At 40.9% G+C, this 21,682-nt stretch overlaps 1 protein-coding gene across 2 annotated transcripts in view; it reads right to left on the bottom strand.

Annotated features, from left to right (window-relative positions):
- SNX29 (sorting nexin 29) overlaps window positions 1-21,682 on the bottom strand; it is a 465,348-nt gene that overhangs the window by 428,275 nt on the left and 15,391 nt on the right. For both annotated transcript variants that reach the window (XM_075179779.1, XM_075179780.1), the window contains exons 4-6: window positions 15,486-15,610; window positions 10,945-11,125; window positions 9,251-9,321 (exon numbers count right to left, since the gene is read on the bottom strand). In XM_075179779.1, the coding sequence (XP_075035880.1) occupies window positions 9,251-9,321; window positions 10,945-11,125; window positions 15,486-15,610 (377 nt within the window). The remainder of the gene's footprint in view (window positions 1-9,250; window positions 9,322-10,944; window positions 11,126-15,485; window positions 15,611-21,682) is intronic.

The following is a 21,682-nucleotide window of genomic DNA, read 5'->3' as shown; positions in this document are numbered from 1 at the left end:
GACTGCGTAGAGGAGTGGGTCACCACAATATATTAAAAACCCTGAACTTTTATGAATCGCACCAATAAATGTACCTGGACTGCGTAGAGGAGTGGGTCACCACAATATATATAATAAGAAAACCATCAACTTGTTTGATTCGCACCAATAAATGTACCTGGACTGCGTAGAGGAGTGGGTCACCACAATATCTTAAAAACCCTGAACTTTTATGAATCGCACCAATAAATGTACCTGGACTGCGTAGAGGAGTGGGTCACCACAATATATATAATAAGAAAACCATCAACTTGTTTGATTCGCACCAATAAATGTACCTGGACTGCGTAGAGGAGTGGGTCACCACAATATATTAAAAACCCTGAACTTTTATGAATCGCACCAATAAATGTACCTGGACTGCGTAGAGGAGTGGGTCACCACAATATATATAATAAGAAAACCATCAACTGGTTTGATTCGCACCAATAAATGTACCTGGACTGCGTAGAGGAGTGGGTCACCACAATATATTAAAAACCCTGAACTTTTATGAATCGCACCAATAAATGTACCTGGACTGCGTAGAGGAGTGGGTCACCACAATATATATAATAAGAAAACCATCAACTTGTTTGATTCGCACCAATAAATGTACCTGGACTGCGTAGAGGAGTGGGTCACCACAATATCTTAAAAACCCTGAACTTTTATGAATCGCACCAATAAATGTACCTGGACTGCGTAGAGGAGTGGGTCACCACAATATATATAATAAGAAAACCATCAACTTGTTTGATTCGCACCAATAAATGTACCTGGACTGCGTAGAGGAGTGGGTCACCACAATATATTAAAAACCCTGAACTTTTATGAATCGCACCAATAAATGTACCTGGACTGCGTAGAGGAGTGGGTCACCACAATATCTTAAAAACCCTGAACTTTTATGAATCGCACCAATAAATGTACCTGGACTGCGTAGAGGAGTGGGTCACCACAATATATATAATAAGAAAACCATCAACTTGTTTGATTCGCACCAATAAATGTACCTGGACTGCGTAGAGGAGTGGGTCACCACAATATATATAATAAGAAAACCATCAACTTGTTTGATTCGCACCAATAAATGTACCTGGACTGCGTAGAGGAGTGGGCACTGGGCACCACAATAAAATATATAAAAAACCTTCAACAGGTCTGCATTACACTACACATACGGCTGCTCCTCCATCCTCTCCATCATATACATGTTGGAGTTTTAGCATGTGACAACCTCTTGTTTTTGATAATGTCAGTGCATTTTGAATATTTTTCAATTTGCCCCACACCACTGAATGTACTTTATCTATGATACGCATCTATCTATCTTGACTGCGTAGTGTGGTGGCCCCGGTACACAATTTGGTACCGGGGCCACAATAAAATAAATACACCCTCCACGTGTCAGAATTCCACCAAACAAGTATCTGGACTGCGTAGTGGGGTGGCCCCGGTACCCAACTTGATACCGGGGCCACAATAAAATAAATACACCCTCCACGTGTCAGAATTCCACCAAACAAGTATCTGGACTGCGTAGTGGGGTGGCCCCGGTACCCAACTTGATACCGGGGCCACAATAAAATAAATACACCCTCCACGTGTCAGAATTCCACCAAACAAGTATCTGGACTGCGTAGTGGGGTGGCCCCGGTACCCAACTTGATACCGGGGCCACAATAAAATAAATACACCCTCCACGTGTCAGAATTCCACCAAACAAGTATCTGGACTGCGTAGTGGGGTGGCCCCGGTACCCAACTTGATACCGGGGCCACAATACCTCCTCCAAACATGCTACAGACAATTCGTCATTGAGATCCCATTAAGTATGTTAAAGACAGACAGGGTCCAAGTGTTATTAGTTGACTTTGTAAAGAAAAAAACTGTCCCTGTTGCACATAGTCGTGCAATGAAGACTTACTTTTTCATTTAAAGGCACGATCTTTCAAGTGTAGTGTTTGTAAGTCTAAGTCATATTATACTTTTGGTAAAATTGGTTTTTTTGGTTCCTCTTTATGTTAATTAATTAGTAATAGAATTAAAGTAGGAAATAGAATTAAATAGAATTAAAGTAGGAAATAGAGTGGTATAGAGTTGTAGTGTGGTATAGATAGAGTGGTCCACACAATATAATAATAAAACCCTCAACTGGTCTGAATTCCACCAAACAAGTATCTTGACTGCGTAGTGTGGTGGCCCCGGTACACAATTTGGTACCGAGGCCACAATATAATTAAAAAACCCTCCACGTGTCGGAATTCCACCAAACAAGTATCTGGACTGCATAGTGGGGTGGCCCCGGTACCCAATTTGATACCGGGGCCACAATACCTCCTCAAAACATGCTCCAGACAATTCGTCATTGACAGACCCCAGACAGACAGGGTCGTAGTGTTACTGTTTGACTTTGTAAACCCAAAAAAATGTCCCTGTTGCACTTGCACATAGTCGTGCAATCAAGACTGACTTTTTCATTTAAAGGCACGATCTTTCAAGTGTCAGAAAGAGAGAGAAGACACAGGAGAGGAGAGTTGTAGCTGGGGACCTGGGGTGGAAGCTCCCAGGCTCCCCCAGCATTGCCTGGAAGTCTGAGCGTGGTGACTGAGCCAGGGCAAGGAATGTGTGCCCTGGATGAGGGGGAGAACTCCATGCCACTATAGTGAACCCAAGAGAGAGGGGGACACTGCACATGGAAGAGGCCCTGGAGTGAGGGCTGCTACAAGAGGCATGGTAGCTGTAGTGTCAGATCCTGAGGCTGAGAGTACACAGAGTGACGTGTCAGAGCACAGGAGACATTATCCCCGCAGAGGAGGGATGAGCTGCAGTTGAGAGGTCTGCTGTTGAAATAGGACATGCACACTTTAACAAACCAATCATTTCAGCGACAGGGCCTACCAAACAACTTTGACTGAAATGATTGGTTTGTTTGGGCCCCCACACCAAAAAAGCTATTCATCTCTCCCTGTACAGACTAAACAGGCTCTACTGAGGCAAGATGTCGTCCTCATCCTCAACCTCTGATTCCTCTCCCCCTACAGTGTCTACTTCCTCCTCATCACACATTATCAATTCGTCCCCGCTGGACTCCACAACCACAGGTCCCTCTGTAGTATCTGGAGGGCAGTGCTGTACTTCATTGAGGAATTGATTATTCATTTTTATAAACATCATTTTTTCAACGTTGTGAGGAAGCAACCTCCTTCGCCGCTCACTGACCAGGTTCCCCGCTGCACTAAAAACTCTTTCCGAGTACACACTGGAGGGGGGACAACTCAGGTAAAATAGAGCCAGTTTGTACAGGGGCTTCCAAACTGCCTTTTTTTCCTGCCAGTAACAATATGGACTGTCTGACATGTCTACTTGGATGGTGTCAGCAAAGTAATCATCCACAATTTTTTCTATTGTGACAGCATCCAATGCAGCGAGAGTAGACATGTCTGCAATGGTTGGCAGGTCCTTCAGTCCGGACCAGATGTTATCAGCATCCCCGCCAGTGCCTCTTTTGGGAAAACTGAGCTTTTTCCTCGCAGCCATAGATGTGGAAGAAAATGAGGGTGGAGCTGTTGGCATGTCACGGTCCTCTTCAGAGGACAATCTCCTGACCAGCAGGTCTTTGCACCGCTGTAGATTTGTGTCCGCCGGAAACAGAGACACAACATACGCTTTAAACCGAGGATCGAGCACGGTGGCCAGAATGTATTCCTCTGACTTTAAAAGAGTGACCACCCTCGGATCCTGGCAAAGCGTACGAAGGGCTACATCCACAAGAGCTACATGCTTGCTGTAATCGCAATGGCTTACCAGCTCCTCCCTCACTTTCTCCAGCTGCTTCTGCAACAGCCTGATCAGGGGAATGACCTGACTCAAGCTGGCAGTGTCGGAACTGACTTCTCGTGTGGCAAGTTCAAATGGCTGCAGAACCTTGCACAACACGGAAATCAGTCTCCACTGCGCTTGACTCAGGCGCATCCCCACTCCTTTGCCTATGTCGTAGGTGGCTGTGTAGGCCTGAATGGCCTTTTGCTGCTCCTCCATCCTCTGCAGCATATAGAGGGTGGAGTTCCAGCGCGTCACAACCTCTTGTTTGAGGTGATGGCAGGGCAGGTTCAAGCTTTTCTGATGTGCCTCTAGTCTGCGGTAGGCACTGGCTGAATGCCGAAAGTGTCCAGCAATTTTGCGGGCCACCGCAAGCATCTCCTGCACACCCCTGTCACTCTTGAGGTAATGCTGCACCACCAAATTAATGGTGTGGGCAAAACATGGGACGTGCTGGAAATTGCCCATATTTAATGCCCGCACAATGTTACTGGCATTGTCTGACACCACAAATCCCCATGAGAGTCTAAGTGGGGTAAGCCACTGGGAGATAATTTCCCTCATTTTCTCTAATATGTTGGCAGCGTTGTGCCTCTTATTAAAGCCTGTAATGCACAATGTTGCCTGCCTTTGCATGAGCAGCCATTTTGTAGATGCTGCTACTGATGCAGCTGTTGCTGTTGCTGCGGAAGGGGATGCATCTACCCAGTGGGCTGTCACAGTCATATAGTCCTTCGTTTGCCCAGAACCACTTGTCCACATGTCCGTGGTTAAGTGGACAGTGGGTACAACCGCATTTTTAAGAGCACTGAGGACACTTGATCGTACTTCTCTGTACATTTTTGGTATCGCCTGCCTAGTGAAGTGGAATCTCGAGGGGATTTGGTACCGGGGACACAATACCTCCATCAACCCTCTAAATCCCACTCCACTGATGGCGGACACCGGGCGCACGTCTAACACCAACATTGCAGTTACAGCCGCAGTTATACGCTTTGCAATAGGGTGACTACTATCGTATTTGGTGGTCATGGCAAACGACTGTTGGACGGTCAATTGTTTGGTGAAAGACTTAGCGGTCTTACGACTTCCCCTCTGGGAAGATGACCGACTAACAGCAGCAACAGCAGCAGTGGCAGTAGTAGGCGTACCGCTGCAGGATTCCTCGGATGAATCCCGTATTGAGGAGGACTCAGTCTGGCTGGTGACTTGGGCTGCAGGACTGAATCTGATGGAGATTGTGGAGGAAGTTGACGAGGAGGGTGTTGCTGGTGTGTATCCAACTGGACCACGGGATTTAGGTGTCCCTGTACCGATGAGGGTCCTAGCCCCAGTTCCTGAACTAACCACTGAACTATGAAGGTTATTCAGGTGACGTATAAGGGAGGATGTTCCTAGGTGGGCAAGATCCTTACCCCTGCTTATTTGAGCTTTACATAAGCTACATATTGCCATACATTGGTTGTCTGGATTTGGATAAAAATAACTCCAGACCGAAGAGGTGCATTTTTTGGTCTTCTGACCAGGCATGACGATGGGCTTTTTCATCCCATGGACATCAGCTGTTTCCCCCCCTGGTGCCTCATTTACAATAACCACATCACCATCCTCATCATCAAGTTCCTCCACAGCGCCAGCTACATCATCAATAGCCTCCTCCCGAGCCACCTCTTCCCGTACAGTGATGGGAAGGTCAGGCTTGACAACCACCAACACGCTTGGACTCGCCTTGGGGATTTGTGATAATTTCTCTTTAGAAGGCAGAGTTGTTTGCTGTTTTGTTGCTGACAGCATAACTCTCTTCAATTTTTTGTAGGGGGGGGGAGGAGGAGGAGGGCTAAGATCCGTGGGTGAAGCTGAACCACTAGTCATGAACACGGGCCAGGGCCTAAGCCGTTCCTTGCCACTCCGTGTCGTAAATGGCATATTGGCAACTTTACGTTTCTCCTCAGATGATTTTAAGTTTCTCTTTTTGCTACTTTTTCTTAACTTGGGCTTTTTGGATTTTACATGCCCGGTACTACGAGATTGGGCATCGGGCTTGGAAGACGACGTTGATGGCATTTCATCGTCTATGTCATGACTAGTGGCAGCAGCTTCAGCATTAGGAGGAAGTGGGTCTTGATCTTTCCCTACTTTATCCTCCAAATTTTTGGTCTCCATTATATGTAGCACAAGATACTGCAGAATGTGTGAACTTGGTAATATTGCAGTACCAATGGACTTATAATGCTGGATTGGTTTTGCAAATTTGGTTATAATTATTATATATATTTTTTTTTTTTTAAATTTTTTATTTTTTTTTACTTTTTTTTTATTTTTTACAAACTTGGGAATAATGGGGAAATAACTATGCCCTTAGAAGCACAGAGCACAGGACACAGCACCACTGGACTGAACAGGACACGGCACAGGACCCAGCAGCACTACGGAACTCAGCAGGACAGAGCACAGGACACAGCACCACTGGACTGATACTGCAGAATGTGTAAACTTTGTAATATTGCAGTACCACTGGACTTTTACTGCTGAATGTGTGAACTTGGTAATATTGCAGTACCAATGGACTTATAATGCTGGATTGGTTTTGCAAATTTGGTTATAATTATTATATATATTTTTTTTTTTTTTAATTTTTTATTTTTTTTTACTTTTTTTTTATTTTTTACAAACTTGGGAATAATGGGGAAATAACTATGCCCTTAGAAGCACAGAGCACAGGACACAGCACCACTGGACTGAACAGGACACGGCACAGGACCCAGCAGCACTACGGAACTCAGCAGGACAGAGCACAGGACACAGCACCACTGGACTGATACTGCAGAATGTGTAAACTTTGTAATATTGCAGTACCACTGGACTTTTACTGCTGAATGTGTGAACTTGGTAATATTGCAGTACCAATGGACTTATAATGCTGGATTGGTTTTGCAAATTTGGTTATAATTATTATATATTTTTTTTTTTTTTTAATTTTTTTATTTTTTTTTACTTTTTTTTTATTTTTTACAAACTTGGGAATAATGGGGAAATAACTATGCCCTTAGAAGCACAGAGCACAGGACACAGCACCACTGGACTGAACAGGACACGGCACAGGACCCAGCAGCACTACGGAACTCAGCAGGACAGAGCACAGGACACAGCACCACTGGACTGATACTGCAGAATGTGTAAACTTTGTAATATTGCAGTACCACTGGACTTTTACTGCTGAATGTGTGAACTTGGTAATATTGCAGTACCAATGGGCTTATACTGCAGGATTGGTTGTGAAAATTTTGTGGTAATTAAAAAATATTAAAGTAGTTTTTGGTATTTTATAAAAAAAACTTTTTTTTATTTTTTTAAACACAGGGGAATATTGGGGAAATAACTATGCCCTTAGAAGCACAGAGCACAGGACACAGCACCACTGGACTGAACAGGACACAGCACAGGACCCAGCAGCACCACTGACCTCAGAAGGACAGAGCACAGCACACAGCACCACTGGACTGATACTGCAGAACACAGCACAGCACAGCACAGCACAGCACTAAACAGCACAGCACTAAACAGCACAGAACTAAACAGCACAGAACTAAACAGCACAGAGGACCACCTAACACACCCTCCCTCTACCCTGATCAATGCCCGAGTGAAGATGGCGGCGACTAGCGGGGAATTTATAGGATCCGAGTATCGCGAGATCCGACAACGGGATTATGAGTCAGAGCCTCAGTTTCACTTTTGAATTTGGCGCCAATACCCGGATCTGTCTCGGATCCGACTCGGATCCGCAACGTTCGGGTGGGCTCGGATTTCAGAAATCCGAGCGCGCTCATCCCTACTAATAATTCAGTGAGTGAGGAAACAAAACCTTGTGTGTACTGACAGCGCTACACAGGGAAACATTCGGTAGCTACACAGAAACTGCACCATGATGCATATAAAAAAACAAACCTCATGTCATTTTAAATACCTTTTCATGTAGCAACTTTTTCTCTAAAAGTACAGATAGAGCAATATGTCAAATTGTCTTAACACTGGGCAAATCTGCAGCCATCACGTAGCCCCTACAGTACCATTTTCTCCAAATGTAATTTTTACATTGATATGTTTTACTTGCAACAGATTGGCTAATCACATGGGTTCCAGTTGAGTCATTGGAAGTATATAAGGTCACAGTGAGTTTACAATGGAATGGCTGCTGATATTAAAATACTTAATTACCCTTTAAATTAATAAATTTGCAGCATGTACAGTCTGAGCAGAGGTAACTGTCAATCACTTACAGTTCTCTGCTACTTTTTTTCTGCAAGTGACTGACAGTTCCCTCCCTCCCATCAGGCCACAGATTGTGCCGATTTCTTAATTTAAGCTGGGATACCAACCATTGGATTCACAGCGCACAGTACATTCATCTTACATACATAGTAGGATTCTTGTGGAAGAACAGTATTTTGCAAGGAATTTCAATAGTATGCTTTGAGAAACACAATGATACATTGTGTTTTCTCACCCAGTGTGTTATAAGACAATTTAATTTGGCACATGCTACGTTTATACATTACTTTTTAATTGACTGCTTTAATTTCTTCCAAAATTCATTCACAGGCTCTACAACAAATCTCTCCTGCATCAGAAAGACCCAAGAAGCAGAGGTGATCAGTACAAGGCCACGCTAAATCAGAACACTGGGACCCACTAAATACAACAAATGGTGAGGGTCACGGGGCAGAATCTCCTAAGAAAGTCCTATTGTAGGGAAGGGGTAATTTGAGTACAATTCTATGTAAAGTACAAAACCCATTTAAATAAAAAAAAAAAAAAGGACACAGAAGGCATGATCCTAAATGAAGTCATCATATGCTGAAATTCAGCAAAACATGTTGCAAAACTGTTCATTGTAAAAGGTAATCATCAGATATTTTCCAAGACTATAAGACAGAAAAGTTTTGTATCAGCAATGGTATGTCCAGTATCCACATGCACAATGTTAAGACACTTATTATGCAGATGTAGTGCCTCATTTTCACTTTGAGCGCTCTCTGAAATCTCCTGCGTTCCATTATTTTCCAAAGCTGACGACTTGCAGCTTCTATGCACTAGGTGAGAGAGGGGTATCTTTTAAAGTGACTTATTGTAATTACTACATGCTCTGATGGTCTCAGTGGAAGCGACTTCAGGCATACATGGCATCTAAATTGTATGCACTCAATCATTCTAGTGTTCTTAGTGTTAGAAGCTTTGCATTTTCTGATGTCTAACACTAACAAAGCTCTATTTTATATCCAGATATCTGCCAGGATGTCTGTCTGCCTGCCTATGTGTATCTAGCAACAAGCCAGAAAAAATGTCCATTTACCCTTAAGCCATTATTTTTCCTCATTAGAAATGTATACTTGAAAGTTAAACTTACCAGCTGCCATGGTAGGAAGCATGCTGGAACGTTCCTCATCTAATAGAAATGACCAGTCTTCATAGAAGAAACTGAAAACCAGCAGAAAGGAAGTAAACACAACTCACAGCATGTTCCAATTTATGTTATTATGAAATAAGATGCACAGCATGTTCTAGCACTGGTACAGCAGTGACAGATCCGAACTGCCAAAGGCTATGTGTTCATTGTGGATCTAACAACATACACTTGTCAGATTCAAGGTTATCACAGCAACACAGTGTATGTTAGATACTGCACTTTATAATACCAGGATGGTGGTGTTGACACAGGTGGGAGCTTCCGACCTGGAAAATTCAGCAATGAATGAATGAAGACAGAACAACATTGAAGTCAGTGCACCTAATGGGACATAGTGGGATCTACTGAATATGCCAACACATGTGTCAGGACAAGCTCTGTCCCCCCCACTAGATGCTGGTAATTACACGGATGTCTATTCCTACCTCTATTTGGCAAGCGCAATACACTGCTAAAAGCTCTGGGTCAGAGCTGTATGGATTATGATATACCAGCACCTGTGAAAGATCACTAATGGACAATAATTCAAGTGTGGGTGACATGGTTACTGTTGGAAATTGTTGGGGGTAAAACACTGCTCAGAAATACTTCATAATGGAGCATGTGACACATGATCTATATCAGCAGGTATTATTTGGAAATACTGTACCTAAGTTAATGGATTTCATATAGAAATAAAATGATTTTTTTTTTTTTTTTTAAATAAAGCTTTTTTTCAAATCACATGTATTCGGTATCTGCTCATTCATGTGGATGTGATAATAGCTATGTGTTGCTATTATTGATATATTGGGAACAAAGAAAGATTATCTATTCTTGTAAGCATATTTTATGTAAGGAGGCAAAGGCTGACACAGCTTTCATTGATGCCCACAAGACTGTCTTTTACAGAAATATGTCAGCACTCAGCAGCATGCAGTTAGCAACTTTTGAATAATTTTCTAATTAACCATGCTGTTCTGATATTCAAGGAAAAGACAACAAAGCTCCTTCTGAATACAGAAGATGTATGAGCCAATGGACCTAATGGAAACAGAGTGATGCGGACATGGCTATTACATCAAGAGCACAAAGGATTAACAGTTTACAATCATTAAAAGGAATTTCCTGTCTACCCAAAATAAAATAGGCAAGTGATCATTTTAATGTGTAGTTTAATTTAACTGGTAATGATTCTTATGTCTTATTAGAGGAATGTGGCACTGCAGTTATTTCATGAGGCTAACCCATGTGATGAATAACTCAGAAAAGAACAGAGAATGGTGTCTCTTTTACCTCCTATGAGAAAAAGATATTTGTTATAAATATTCCCTTTGTGTTGGGAAGATGAAGAAAGAAGTAAAGCAGCAACTTGCAAAGAAGGATGAGAGTTGAAGTACAGCAACAGCTGGAGAGGTGCAGACTGTCATCTCCGGAGCCAAAGCATTTACTTGTCAAGTGTTTGAGATAGCTACTGAAGGTTTACTAATTTCCTAATGTGCTATAATTTAAAATTAATAACACCGTCTAGGTGCCGCTGATCCTTTCATCAGAGCAGAGTGCCATTAGCGCTACAGCAAGACACGCATTGTTTGATCAATCTGGTCTAGAACAATGGGCTGTGTTTGTTTCAAAAGTGAGCTGATCAGCATTACCTAAGTCTGTTTGGATCTCCAAGCAGCATATGTACGTAACGCTCCAGGGAATGTTCATTCAGAGCACAGCGCAGCCAGGCACGTCCCCTCCCTATATCGGTCATGATGTTCTTCAAAGAGTAGAATCTCTGAAGTTCATGTTTGTTAAGAATTTCTTTCACATACACCCAAAAAACTGGATCTAGGAGAAAAAGAAAAGAAAAGAGAAGATATACATTATTATCATCATCGTCAACATTTATTTATATAGCACCAGCAAATTCTGTAGCATTTTACAATTGGGGACAAACACAGTAATAAACAATACTGGGTAAAACACACAAAGAGGTAAGAGTGCCCTGCTTGCAAGCTTACAATCTATCACAACCATGTTAGCCAAAAAAAAATTAAAATAATAGATGTCAACATATATATGTATATAATATAGCTTCACTTTCATGGTAGAAACAGACTAATATCAGCTTTCATAAACACAATGTCCTGAAGTTATTGTTTTTACCATATTTCCTGGATTACTTGCCACTAGTGAGCACTGTTCCACTGGAGTTGAGGGGACTATTTGCCAAAACAGGGCAGAAGAGCAAATTCCATAGCAATCAGATGATTGCTTTCATTGTCTAACACAGGCCTGTCCAACTTGCGGTCCTCCAGATGTTGTGAAACTACAAGCCCCAGCATGCTTTGCTGGTAGACAACCAGTTGATAGCTGGAAGGGCATGCTGGGACTTGTAGTTTCACAACATCTGGAGGGCCGCAGGTTGGGCAGACCTGGTCTAACACATTGAAAGGCAACAGGCCCTCAGATCCTTAATCTGCAGCCCCAAGCTCCTTCCTGCATTAATGTCAGTTTTGTTTGTAGCTTGTAACAGTTGTTAAAAATGCCTCCTGATAGGTTATTATAGATAGGTGTCTCGTTTTAGATTTAATGTATTGTTTTAAGTTACTAGTGAGATTAAGGGTAATGTGTGACCCTTTGAAGGTAAAAGGGCCGCACCAAGCTGTCCCTGAAGTGTAGCAGGCTGTCCATCGCGGGTCTAACATGTACTAAACCAACCAACGTTAATTGCCCATTGGTCACTGTACCGAGTAACCTATTCCTGTGTTTCACTATTGCTTTACAGAAAGGTGAAATGAATATAAACCACATTTTAAATAATTTAAACCTTCTGTGTGAATATGATAAATAATAAACATATTACTTTCCTGCTCATTGTATGACTTCATGCATACACGAAAGTCTGTCCCACTCAAGTAACTGAAGATATATTGAAATCTAGATAAATATAAGAAAAATCTCCAAGGTACTGAGATTATTCAATGTGAATAAACAATAAGGGTAAGAAGAACATACATTGCCTTATTCTCAGTCTTCTATATGCTATCAGTTACTTTTTTACAATTCTGATTTAAACATAATTAAACTGTTTTTAAAAAGAACAATATGCCTTTATTATGAACACACTATTAAGTTCAGCATATATAATAATATCATATTGACAGCACACAGTCAGCTGACATGGTAGTAGTTTGGAAAGTTTACATAATCTTAATGGTTTATTTTTTTTGCCTTCAACCTGTGGAAAAAAATTGGGCTTATTTTTATGGACAATTACAGGACTTTGGATGTATTTTTTTGAACAGCTACAGGACCTGGAATGTTTTGGGATTTTATTATGGACACACGAATATTGGATCAAAAACGTACAAATTTCTATCCCTTACAGGTGACGAAAACAGAGGTTTGTATATCTGTTTTTTTTTTTACTTTTAATAAAATAATGTGGTATGAATGAGTTGTGCGGTTTATTTAAATGTTATTTTGGGGCATTACATGGCTAAGCAGGCCCTGGGTGTCAGGGCATTCTGGCACTTGAGCCAGTATGCCCAGACTATTAATGTCAGCCTGGGCTTGCTGGGACCTGTAGTGTTTACGCTAAAGTAATTCACTTTATTACCCCACCCGCCACCTAGAGGTGTGGGAAGAGCCCTAGTACTTTCAGCATGCGGCTGGGTACCCCAATCGAGGGTGCCTGTACTTTTTTGGCATAACCAACTCCCTAGGGAATCCAGCCACATGCTGAACAGCCTGCTGACTTGCTTAATGCAGGTTATCCTGAAATCGGGGGAACCCCACGCATTTATTTCCCCCAATTTTGCGACCAGCAGTAGACTGGCAACACAATGGTTAACATCGGTGGGAGGGGGAGACCCCATGTCTTTTTTAATTTTTATATTAATTTATTTTTAAACTGTATTGAGCCACCGGGTCCAGCATCAGCACTCAGACTAGACCCCTTGCTGGTGCAGGAGATAGAGCTAAATGGAGCTCACTGAAGCCGACTTGGACGTTCCCTGCACAGGAACGCTCTTACTATACATTGCCTACGTTAACCCACCAATTCCTCACCCCATTCACTCACTTAAAACATAGGCTGAAGTAAGTCTTTTTTACCCCCCCCCCCCCCAAAAAAAAAATTTCATCTGGTTCTGCGTGTGTGCAGAACAATATTGCGGAGGATACGCTCAAAACAGGCCTTAATGACTGAGGCTCAGAGTGTCTGTGTTCCATTGTTTTGAGACTCCAAAATAGATGGTTCCTTATAAAAAGGTATTGCACATGACTATCAGGGGACCCTAAAAAACAAACTGTGGGATCATACTGTGGGTTTTAAATATACACTAAATAAATGACTGCCATGGAGTTGCAAGTATTGTCATTTCTGTATTTAGGCCCATTTTAAATGTCCTGGATGTCTACCCTTTCTTGATAGCACAGATTTACCAAAGCGTAGTGTCTAGGATAGGAAGAACACGAATATTAACAAAGAGATGAGTTTACATTCTAAACTTGCACAAGAAAATTCATTTTAGCTCCTCTAGCAAAATTGACAAAAACATACTTGCCTACTTTATATTAATCCCCGCCGGAAATCCTGCGTGGACAGGACCATAATGACGCAATACGTGGAAATAGCGTCATCGATGACTAAATCCTGCTTTTTTTTTTACATTTTTGCTTTTGGTGTGCTGCGGAATTCTGGGAGGGGCTTAGGTGTTCCGAGGGTGAGAAAAGGTTGCAGAGCATTGCTTTATAGAACAACTACATGTCTACACACAGTGAAGGAAGCCAGTTTTTGGCTTCAACAATGTTCATAAGAATTTACCTCTTTATTCACTTAGATCTTAGGACTCTGTGATTTCATTGGTTCCAAGTGAATTGATAGCTGCATTATCATGAACACTGAACCAACCAACAATACAGGTGTCTCCAAAGTATTTAGACAACAGACGCACTTTAAAGGCCCAATGTTGGTGTACGTGAGAAGAAGAAGAGCTACACGTTAATAAAAACCTGGGCAAAGCAACATTTCTGCAATTAGTTCCTTAGAGTTGGTAACCTGTGCAAAACATTGCAAAGAATGGAAAGCCAATAACACATCTATTTATGCAAACTGAGTGACTTAATAAAGACTTCAGTTGTCAAGAGATCCAATGTAACTGTAGGGCCATCTTAACAACATTAAGGCCCCCCGGGCAAAGCAGTGCACTTGGGCCCCTACCTACACAACCACACACAGGAATAAAAATGTAAATTGTCAATCAAATTTAAGTTTATATTTATTGGTACCCGCAACAAAAATCTATGTTTAAACATTGAAAAACATGCTGTACAGCTGTGCCTTGATACATGGGTGAATAGATTTTTTTTTCTATTGTGCCCTGCCTACGGGGCCCCTATTCTCGTGGGGTCCCCGGGCAACTGCCCAGCGAGCCCAGCGGGAAAGACAGCCCTGTGTAACTGAAATCCACATGATAGAAGATTTTAACTGGGAAAAAAAATATCACGATTTTTAGATGTAAAGAATTTAAAAAAAAAATGCCAAGATGCAGAAAATGTTAGGATGGGTAGTACAGTAAATTCAAACAGTTTGTAAACTGATGGCTTAAAGAATTACAATAGTGAATATAGGAAGGACCATAAGTACTAGAGGCACAATTTCCTATAAACAGACATTCGCAGAACAACAGGCCATTCACAGAGGTGACATTCCAAGGATGCAAACTTCCACTTTTGAGTCACAATTTCACACAATTTGAATAAACTGTCTATAGTGCCAATGAAATTAGCTGCAAGGTTCTGAACCTTGCAACATATGTATCTACAGGATGTCTATGGTTAAAATCTAAAAGATGCAAGCAAAAATGTCTGTACCATAATTGCCGGTACTGTGCACAGATATACCTAGCATCTAATTGAACCCTTATTAATAGAGCTGGGACAATAAGGCCAATTCATTCTGCTGTGTGGTATGGTTGCCCAATTTTGCTGCCAAATGAGGAACAAAGGAAATATGGAACATTTTGGAAAATTCCGTTCAACTCTCTAAGTAATAGTCAAGACTGCATAACAGGTTAATCCACCCCGGCTTGATACGTTAGCCAAATGAGTAAATAAAATGCTTCTGCAACAAGCCTTGCAAAGTTCACACTGAGGAACTGTCAAAACATAATTAGGCAGACTGGTGATAATAGTGGGTTACCTGTCTCTGTTTTACTTGAGAATCCTGCTGCCTGTTTGATTGCTGCTGCTGTTAATGCTAATCCTCTGCTTCTTTTCAAGCCATGCTGAAGTACAGCTTCAAACTGAGCGCACAGACAAATAACTCTGCAACAAAACAAATGCATAATTAGAGAGCTTCACAGAGAGAACCCCAAACATGTCTTATCCTCAGATGTTTATTCTATTTATATTATTATTTTAATATGCATAATCCATTGAACTGGTTATAAAAAGTTATGATTTCCACTACGCAAAGTCTGAAGAGATTTATCAGAAACAAGATTTGTAATTCCATTAATACAAGGTGACTAAAGATATCAGAAGACAGATAAAAGAGAGATAGAAGACTATACAGGGAAGAGAGAGCTCTATGCACAAAACTGAAAGGAAGATCAGCAAGTCTCTTAGTAGGAATATAATATTAATCTTTCATCAGTGTTCACGTGTAGTAGTAATATAAACAGAAAACAAATTGTGGAGAAATGTCAATGTAGAAGTCAGAATAAAAAATAAAGCAACAGCCAATAAGCAGTGTGTGTAACCTCAATGGCCTAGTCTCAGACAAGGTATATGAGGGTTAACACAACATCAAGACAACGGGCTGGTGCAGCCATGTCTCAGAGCTTTACCTATGTGTACCAGATGGAAAAAAAAATGGCAGTGGATAAAGGTTTGTAACTGCAAGAAATGGATCACTGACACACATGACCTGGAGTAAGGGTTACTGAGTCGGGAAACAAAACATAGGTCACTAGGCCATTCACAGGGGAATCTCAAGGATCCTTTACTTGCAAGTCTATTGTGCATAACTAAAACTAATTATTATATTATGATTATTTTGCACAGGTAGATTTTTTTGTACTTTTTAATATAAAAATAATTCCATTTGTGATTCGCTGGAATCATAACATTTTTCAAGCTACGTTCCAGTCTGGAAGAACGTCATTCCCCTATGCCATAGAGAGAGAGTTACCATTTCTGGTGCTTAATTTACAGGTAACTTATGGTTCACTTATGTTTAAATTTAATAAATGAATATGGGCCTTTTGTAAAGAGATTCACCTAGTTAGACAAAACATAAAGTATGGGTTTGGCAAATGCCAATGAAGTCTTTTCAGCCAAGGTCGCCAAAAAATGAAGTTTTACAATGGTTATATTGGGAATTAAAGCCAATACTGTCATTATGTTGTTGTTCACCTGTTTAAACAGCAAAATGTCAATTTGGCCCTGTGAATTCAAATATTACAAAAAAAAAAAGATTCAGTCATGCGCAAGAATAGTAGCCAAACAATTGAGCTCTCAATTCCACAATGAGATGGAAATTTAGTTTTATTTAGTATCAGTGCGATCTTTACCAAATTTGGGAACAACTATAATGGCTGCTTGGTTCATTATCAGAAATACTGTCTCCTCCTCGATTATACATACCTCCCAACATTTGGTAGATGGCATCAGGGCAGGGGGTGTGACTATGTGTGAGGAAACCACTCTTAGCTGGGAGGATGGGTACCCTCCTTGGGACTTAACTGACTCAGGCAGACCAGAATATATCTAAAATAAGGTGTTATTATGACAGCACAACACCATAAGACGTTCACAAGGTGCAGGGTAAATGGTATCCTTCAGAGTCTTATCCTCCCGTAGTATTATCACTGCCTGGGATACTGGCTCACATGGACCCTGTCCTGCTAGGGTTTCCTCCGGTGGCACCACAATGCCTGGCCCAGAGTCCTTTGTGCTGGTGTTACATACAATGAATCTATTGACATTCTCTCCTTATATTCCTGGCAGTCTACACAGGGAGTAGGGTCAAGATGTCCCAATCCTCCCACTTTCAGTAGAGGTCTATCAGTGGACACTTAAATTATTTAACTGTTAGTCATACTGTCTCTGTTACCTTGATTACATAATGGAACGGCTTTACTGAATTGACTATTTGGCAGATTACACTTACAAAAGGGTTACAATATTACATCAGGGAATAGCATGACACATTACGTTTGCGTGAAACATTAAGACATATGATACATTATATCTGTAGCATTACACAATCTAAATCTGAGATACATTTTGATACAATAACATTTATATTGATACAGATTAATAAATTTCCCAATGCTACTTCAGTATATTACTGTGGCAACACGTTGCACATCATCTGACCTAATTAACTCTCAGATTACCGATTGACCTAGATAATTTACCTGGGCAGCCAGCTAGCTGTTACTCAGACATTATTCCAAGCACATTACTTAACAAGCCAGATCCATGACAGACTTCATAACAATGGACGGGTGGTACTCACTATTCAGATACTGATATTACAAACACTGACTAGTGCGACATCAAAATTCCGAAGACTAATATGGGCGACATGTCAGAAATACTTACATCAAACACACACACAGAACATTTTTGTCACAACTTTAATAATTTGCGACGGTTGGGAGGTATGGTTATAGGATTACTCCAGGACTAACAGATGGCAAAATTTAGCAGATATATTTTTAATGTAAAACAAACAGAATTAATCTGGAACAGGTGCTTTACCCAATCAGAAACGTAGAATGTAGTATTATAACTAGGAACTCTTCTAAACTTAAACACAATTTACACTTACAGTTTGAGGGTTGCTATTAGAATCCACTGGGAAAAATAATCACAGCGTCTATTAAAGGGGATGGACTTAGAAAAACATAATTATTGAAAAATAACACAATGTTAAAAAGATACTAAATGTAATTCAGAGTTGGAAAGAAATACTTACATTTTATGTGCGTCTATAGCACAAAGAACTCTTGTCTTTCATCTTTTTGTGTATTAATAATATAGTCTCGACATTATCTAATGAAAACTCCTGGAGGAAAGTTTCCGAGATGAAAATATAGCAAATACTAAATATTGTAGCCCAACAATGAACTTGAAAAGGAGCAGATTGTTAGGAAAAGAAGAATGTAAGCAAGTAAAACCAATAATTGGCATAGTGGTAAGCATTGCTGCCTGGGATCATGGGTTAGATTCCAACTAGGGTCCTATCTGTGTAGATTTTGTGTATTCTCCATGTATTTGCAGGGGCTTCCTCCCACACTCCAAATACATACTGGCAGGTTAATAGTCTTCTGACAAAAATGAATGTGTTTCAGTGGTATATACAGTATATTAAGATATTTTAGTCTTTCCGGGTAAGTTTTGTGCTATAGGTCATGCACCATTTTAGTTGCCCTTCTTTTTTACAGTTTCTAATGTATATATATCCTTCTGTAGATATGGCTTCCAGAATTGAACACAGTTTCTAGATGAGGCCGTACCAATGACCAGGGCCGGATTAACCCGAGGTCTAACTGGGCTATAGCCCAGGGGCCTCGGGCATCCAGGGGGCCCTTCAAAGTCCTCAGCAGCATTATTGATCGGTCCGGGGGCGGGGGCGCCCCCAGCCTGATCAATGCTGCTGAGCACTGTCACTGTAGTCCTCGGTCCCCGGCGCTCAGTAATCTGCTTACTGAGGAGATCTCGCGAGTGAACTCTCGCGAGATCTCCTCAGTAAGTAGCTTACAGCGCGCCGGGGATGGAGGACTACAGTGACAGGTAAGCGCTTGGGGGGGGCCCTCACGGGGTACGGGGGGCGGCGGGTGGCTCACATTGGGGGCCTCACGGGGGAATGGAGGCGCCCTTAGCCCAGGGGCCTCCATTCCCTTAATCCGGCTCTGCCAATGACCTATACAGTGGCATTATTACTTCTTTCTTTCTGCTACTGATTCATCTCCCTATGCAACAAAGCATCTGACTTGCCTTTCTCATTGCTTTGCTACATTGTTTTACCTGTCTTTAAGTCCCCTCAAATAGTGACTTCCAGATAATTTTCCTCCTCAGTAGTTTCCATTATAGTTGTTGTTAATACAATATTTAGTTTTTGGGTTTTCGAGACCCAAGTGCATGATTTTGCATTGTATGGCATTAAACTGTAGTTGCCACTCTCTTAACCAATCCTGTAGGCTACTTAGATCATCAATCATTTGTTTTACCCCTCCTGGTTAATCTACCCTGTTGCATATGTTTGTGTCATCTGCAAAAAAGTATACTTTCCCTTCAAAACCATTTGCAATGTCACCAATAAAGATATTAAAAAGCACTGGTCCAACTATGGATCCCTGGGGTACTCCTCCTGTGAATGCACTGCATTTATTACAAGTCTCTGTTTTCGATCCTGCAACCAAGATCTTATCCATTCAACCATCTTAGAATCCAATCCCAAGCTTTCGACTTTATTTAACAGTCTGCGATTTGGGGCGTTGTCAAAAGCCTTACTAAAGTCTAGATGAGTTACATCTATGGCGCCTCCTTGATCTTTTACTTTAGTTACCCAGTCAAAAAAGTCATCCATGTTGTTTGGGATCCTGTAAGTTACTGGTTTTTACATATTCTACAACTCTTCCTTTTAAGAGTGTTTCCATCAATTTCCCTACTACTGATGTAAGGCTCACTGGTCTGTAGTTGCTCGCCTCTTCCTTGCTTCCACTTTTGTGTAGTGGGACTATATTTGCTCTTTTCCAGTCTTCTGGAATTACTCCTGTAGCCGGTAACTGGTTGAAAAATTCTGTTAATGGTGTTACCAGCACCCCTTTAAGATCTTTTAGTATCCTTGAATGTATCCCATCTGGCCCCGTTGATTTATCCACTTTCATTTTTGAGAGCTCCTCATTTTTATCAATATACTTGCAACTTAACTGTGGCCCCTTCCCCTCTCTTTCTGTAGTCAACGCTGAGGAAAAAATAATTACTAAGATGATCTGCTATTACCTTGTCTCCCTCGACAAGACTCTCACTCTCTGTCTTTAGTCTTATTATTCCTCCTGTTATTTTTCTCCTTTCAATTATATACCTAAAAAAAAATGTGCCCCCTTTACCTACTAAATGGGCCATTTTCTCTTCAGCTTGTGCCTTTGCACATCTGATTACCTGCTTAGCCGTCTTCTGTCTAACAAGATACACCTCTTTGTCCTCATTATTTAGAGTTTATTTAAGGCCATCTTTTTTGCTTTTACAATACTTGCTACATCTTTTACAAGCACTTTGGCTTCCTTTTCCTTGTTCTTTAACCACACATTATTTTTTTGTCAGGATGAGATCTTCTAATCAAAGATACCAGTGTGGCACAGAAAAGATCTTAATCAATAGAATTGTTCAGCTATGTGATCAGGGAAAATTTTGACCACACAGCACCTGAAAAAAAATGTGTATCATTTTGGGGGGGGATTCAATTCAAAGAGATGCGTCTCCGGAACATCCACAGAGACACATTTCAACAATGTTATGGCAGGAATCTCCGCTCATTTTATCTCAGACCCCATAGAGGTATGCAGAAATGAGCAGAGATTCCTACCGTATCGGCTGGCAATGTACGTAGCCGGACAACGCGGTGATGTCTGGATGCCACATCGCCAACAATTAATTCTCCCCCTATGTGTGTAGGTAAACTGAACAACATAACTAAGCACATTCTCAGTATATCAAGTTTATTTGATTTAGATTATTTGGTGTATGTAGAAATTATTCATTTAAAACATAATTTGTGAGAAGATCGTTCAATTAAAATTCATACAATCGTTGTGTAGATAAAGAATAAATGAAATCTTTAAACCATTAGAAGTAAAATAAGTCAATAAATTGAATTTTAATAACAAATGTATTCAAACCTTTGGGCTTTAATAAATATACTTCATAACTTGAAATCTACTGTAATTTAGGATTGAATTCGCAATGGCCAATAAAAATGGCAACACTTTTTTTTATCGCCTGCAGTTAAGTAGATGTGGTTGGCCAAAGGGGCAAGCGAGAACTCATTTGCATGTATCTACCCAGAAATCCTTTTTCTTTTACTCTTTTATGTTTTGGGTCAATGCTGGTTGTTATAAACTATCTATGAGAATGTAAATACATTCTAAGAAAGCCTGTATTGTGTTATTTACACTGGAGGTTCTTTGGCTCGTTCTGACTCATTAAAACCCTAATTGGTGCAATGTTTGGGTACTCTCCAAGCTCTATATGCATTCATATCTAGCACTTCTGATAGCTACTAAGCTCAAACTGCTCTATACAAGTTAAAGTGATAGCTCTGCATCTCTGGCTGTAGCCATGCTAGAAAGACAGAGGTTCTGGATCCCTGATTGGTGAAAGGAA

The sequence above is a fragment of the Mixophyes fleayi genome, chromosome 7 (assembly GCF_038048845.1).
Source record: "Mixophyes fleayi isolate aMixFle1 chromosome 7, aMixFle1.hap1, whole genome shotgun sequence".
NCBI lineage: Eukaryota > Metazoa > Chordata > Amphibia > Anura > Limnodynastidae > Mixophyes > Mixophyes fleayi.
The sequence above is the reverse complement of the archived record's forward strand: the minus strand, read 5'-3'. Positions and strand labels throughout refer to the sequence as shown.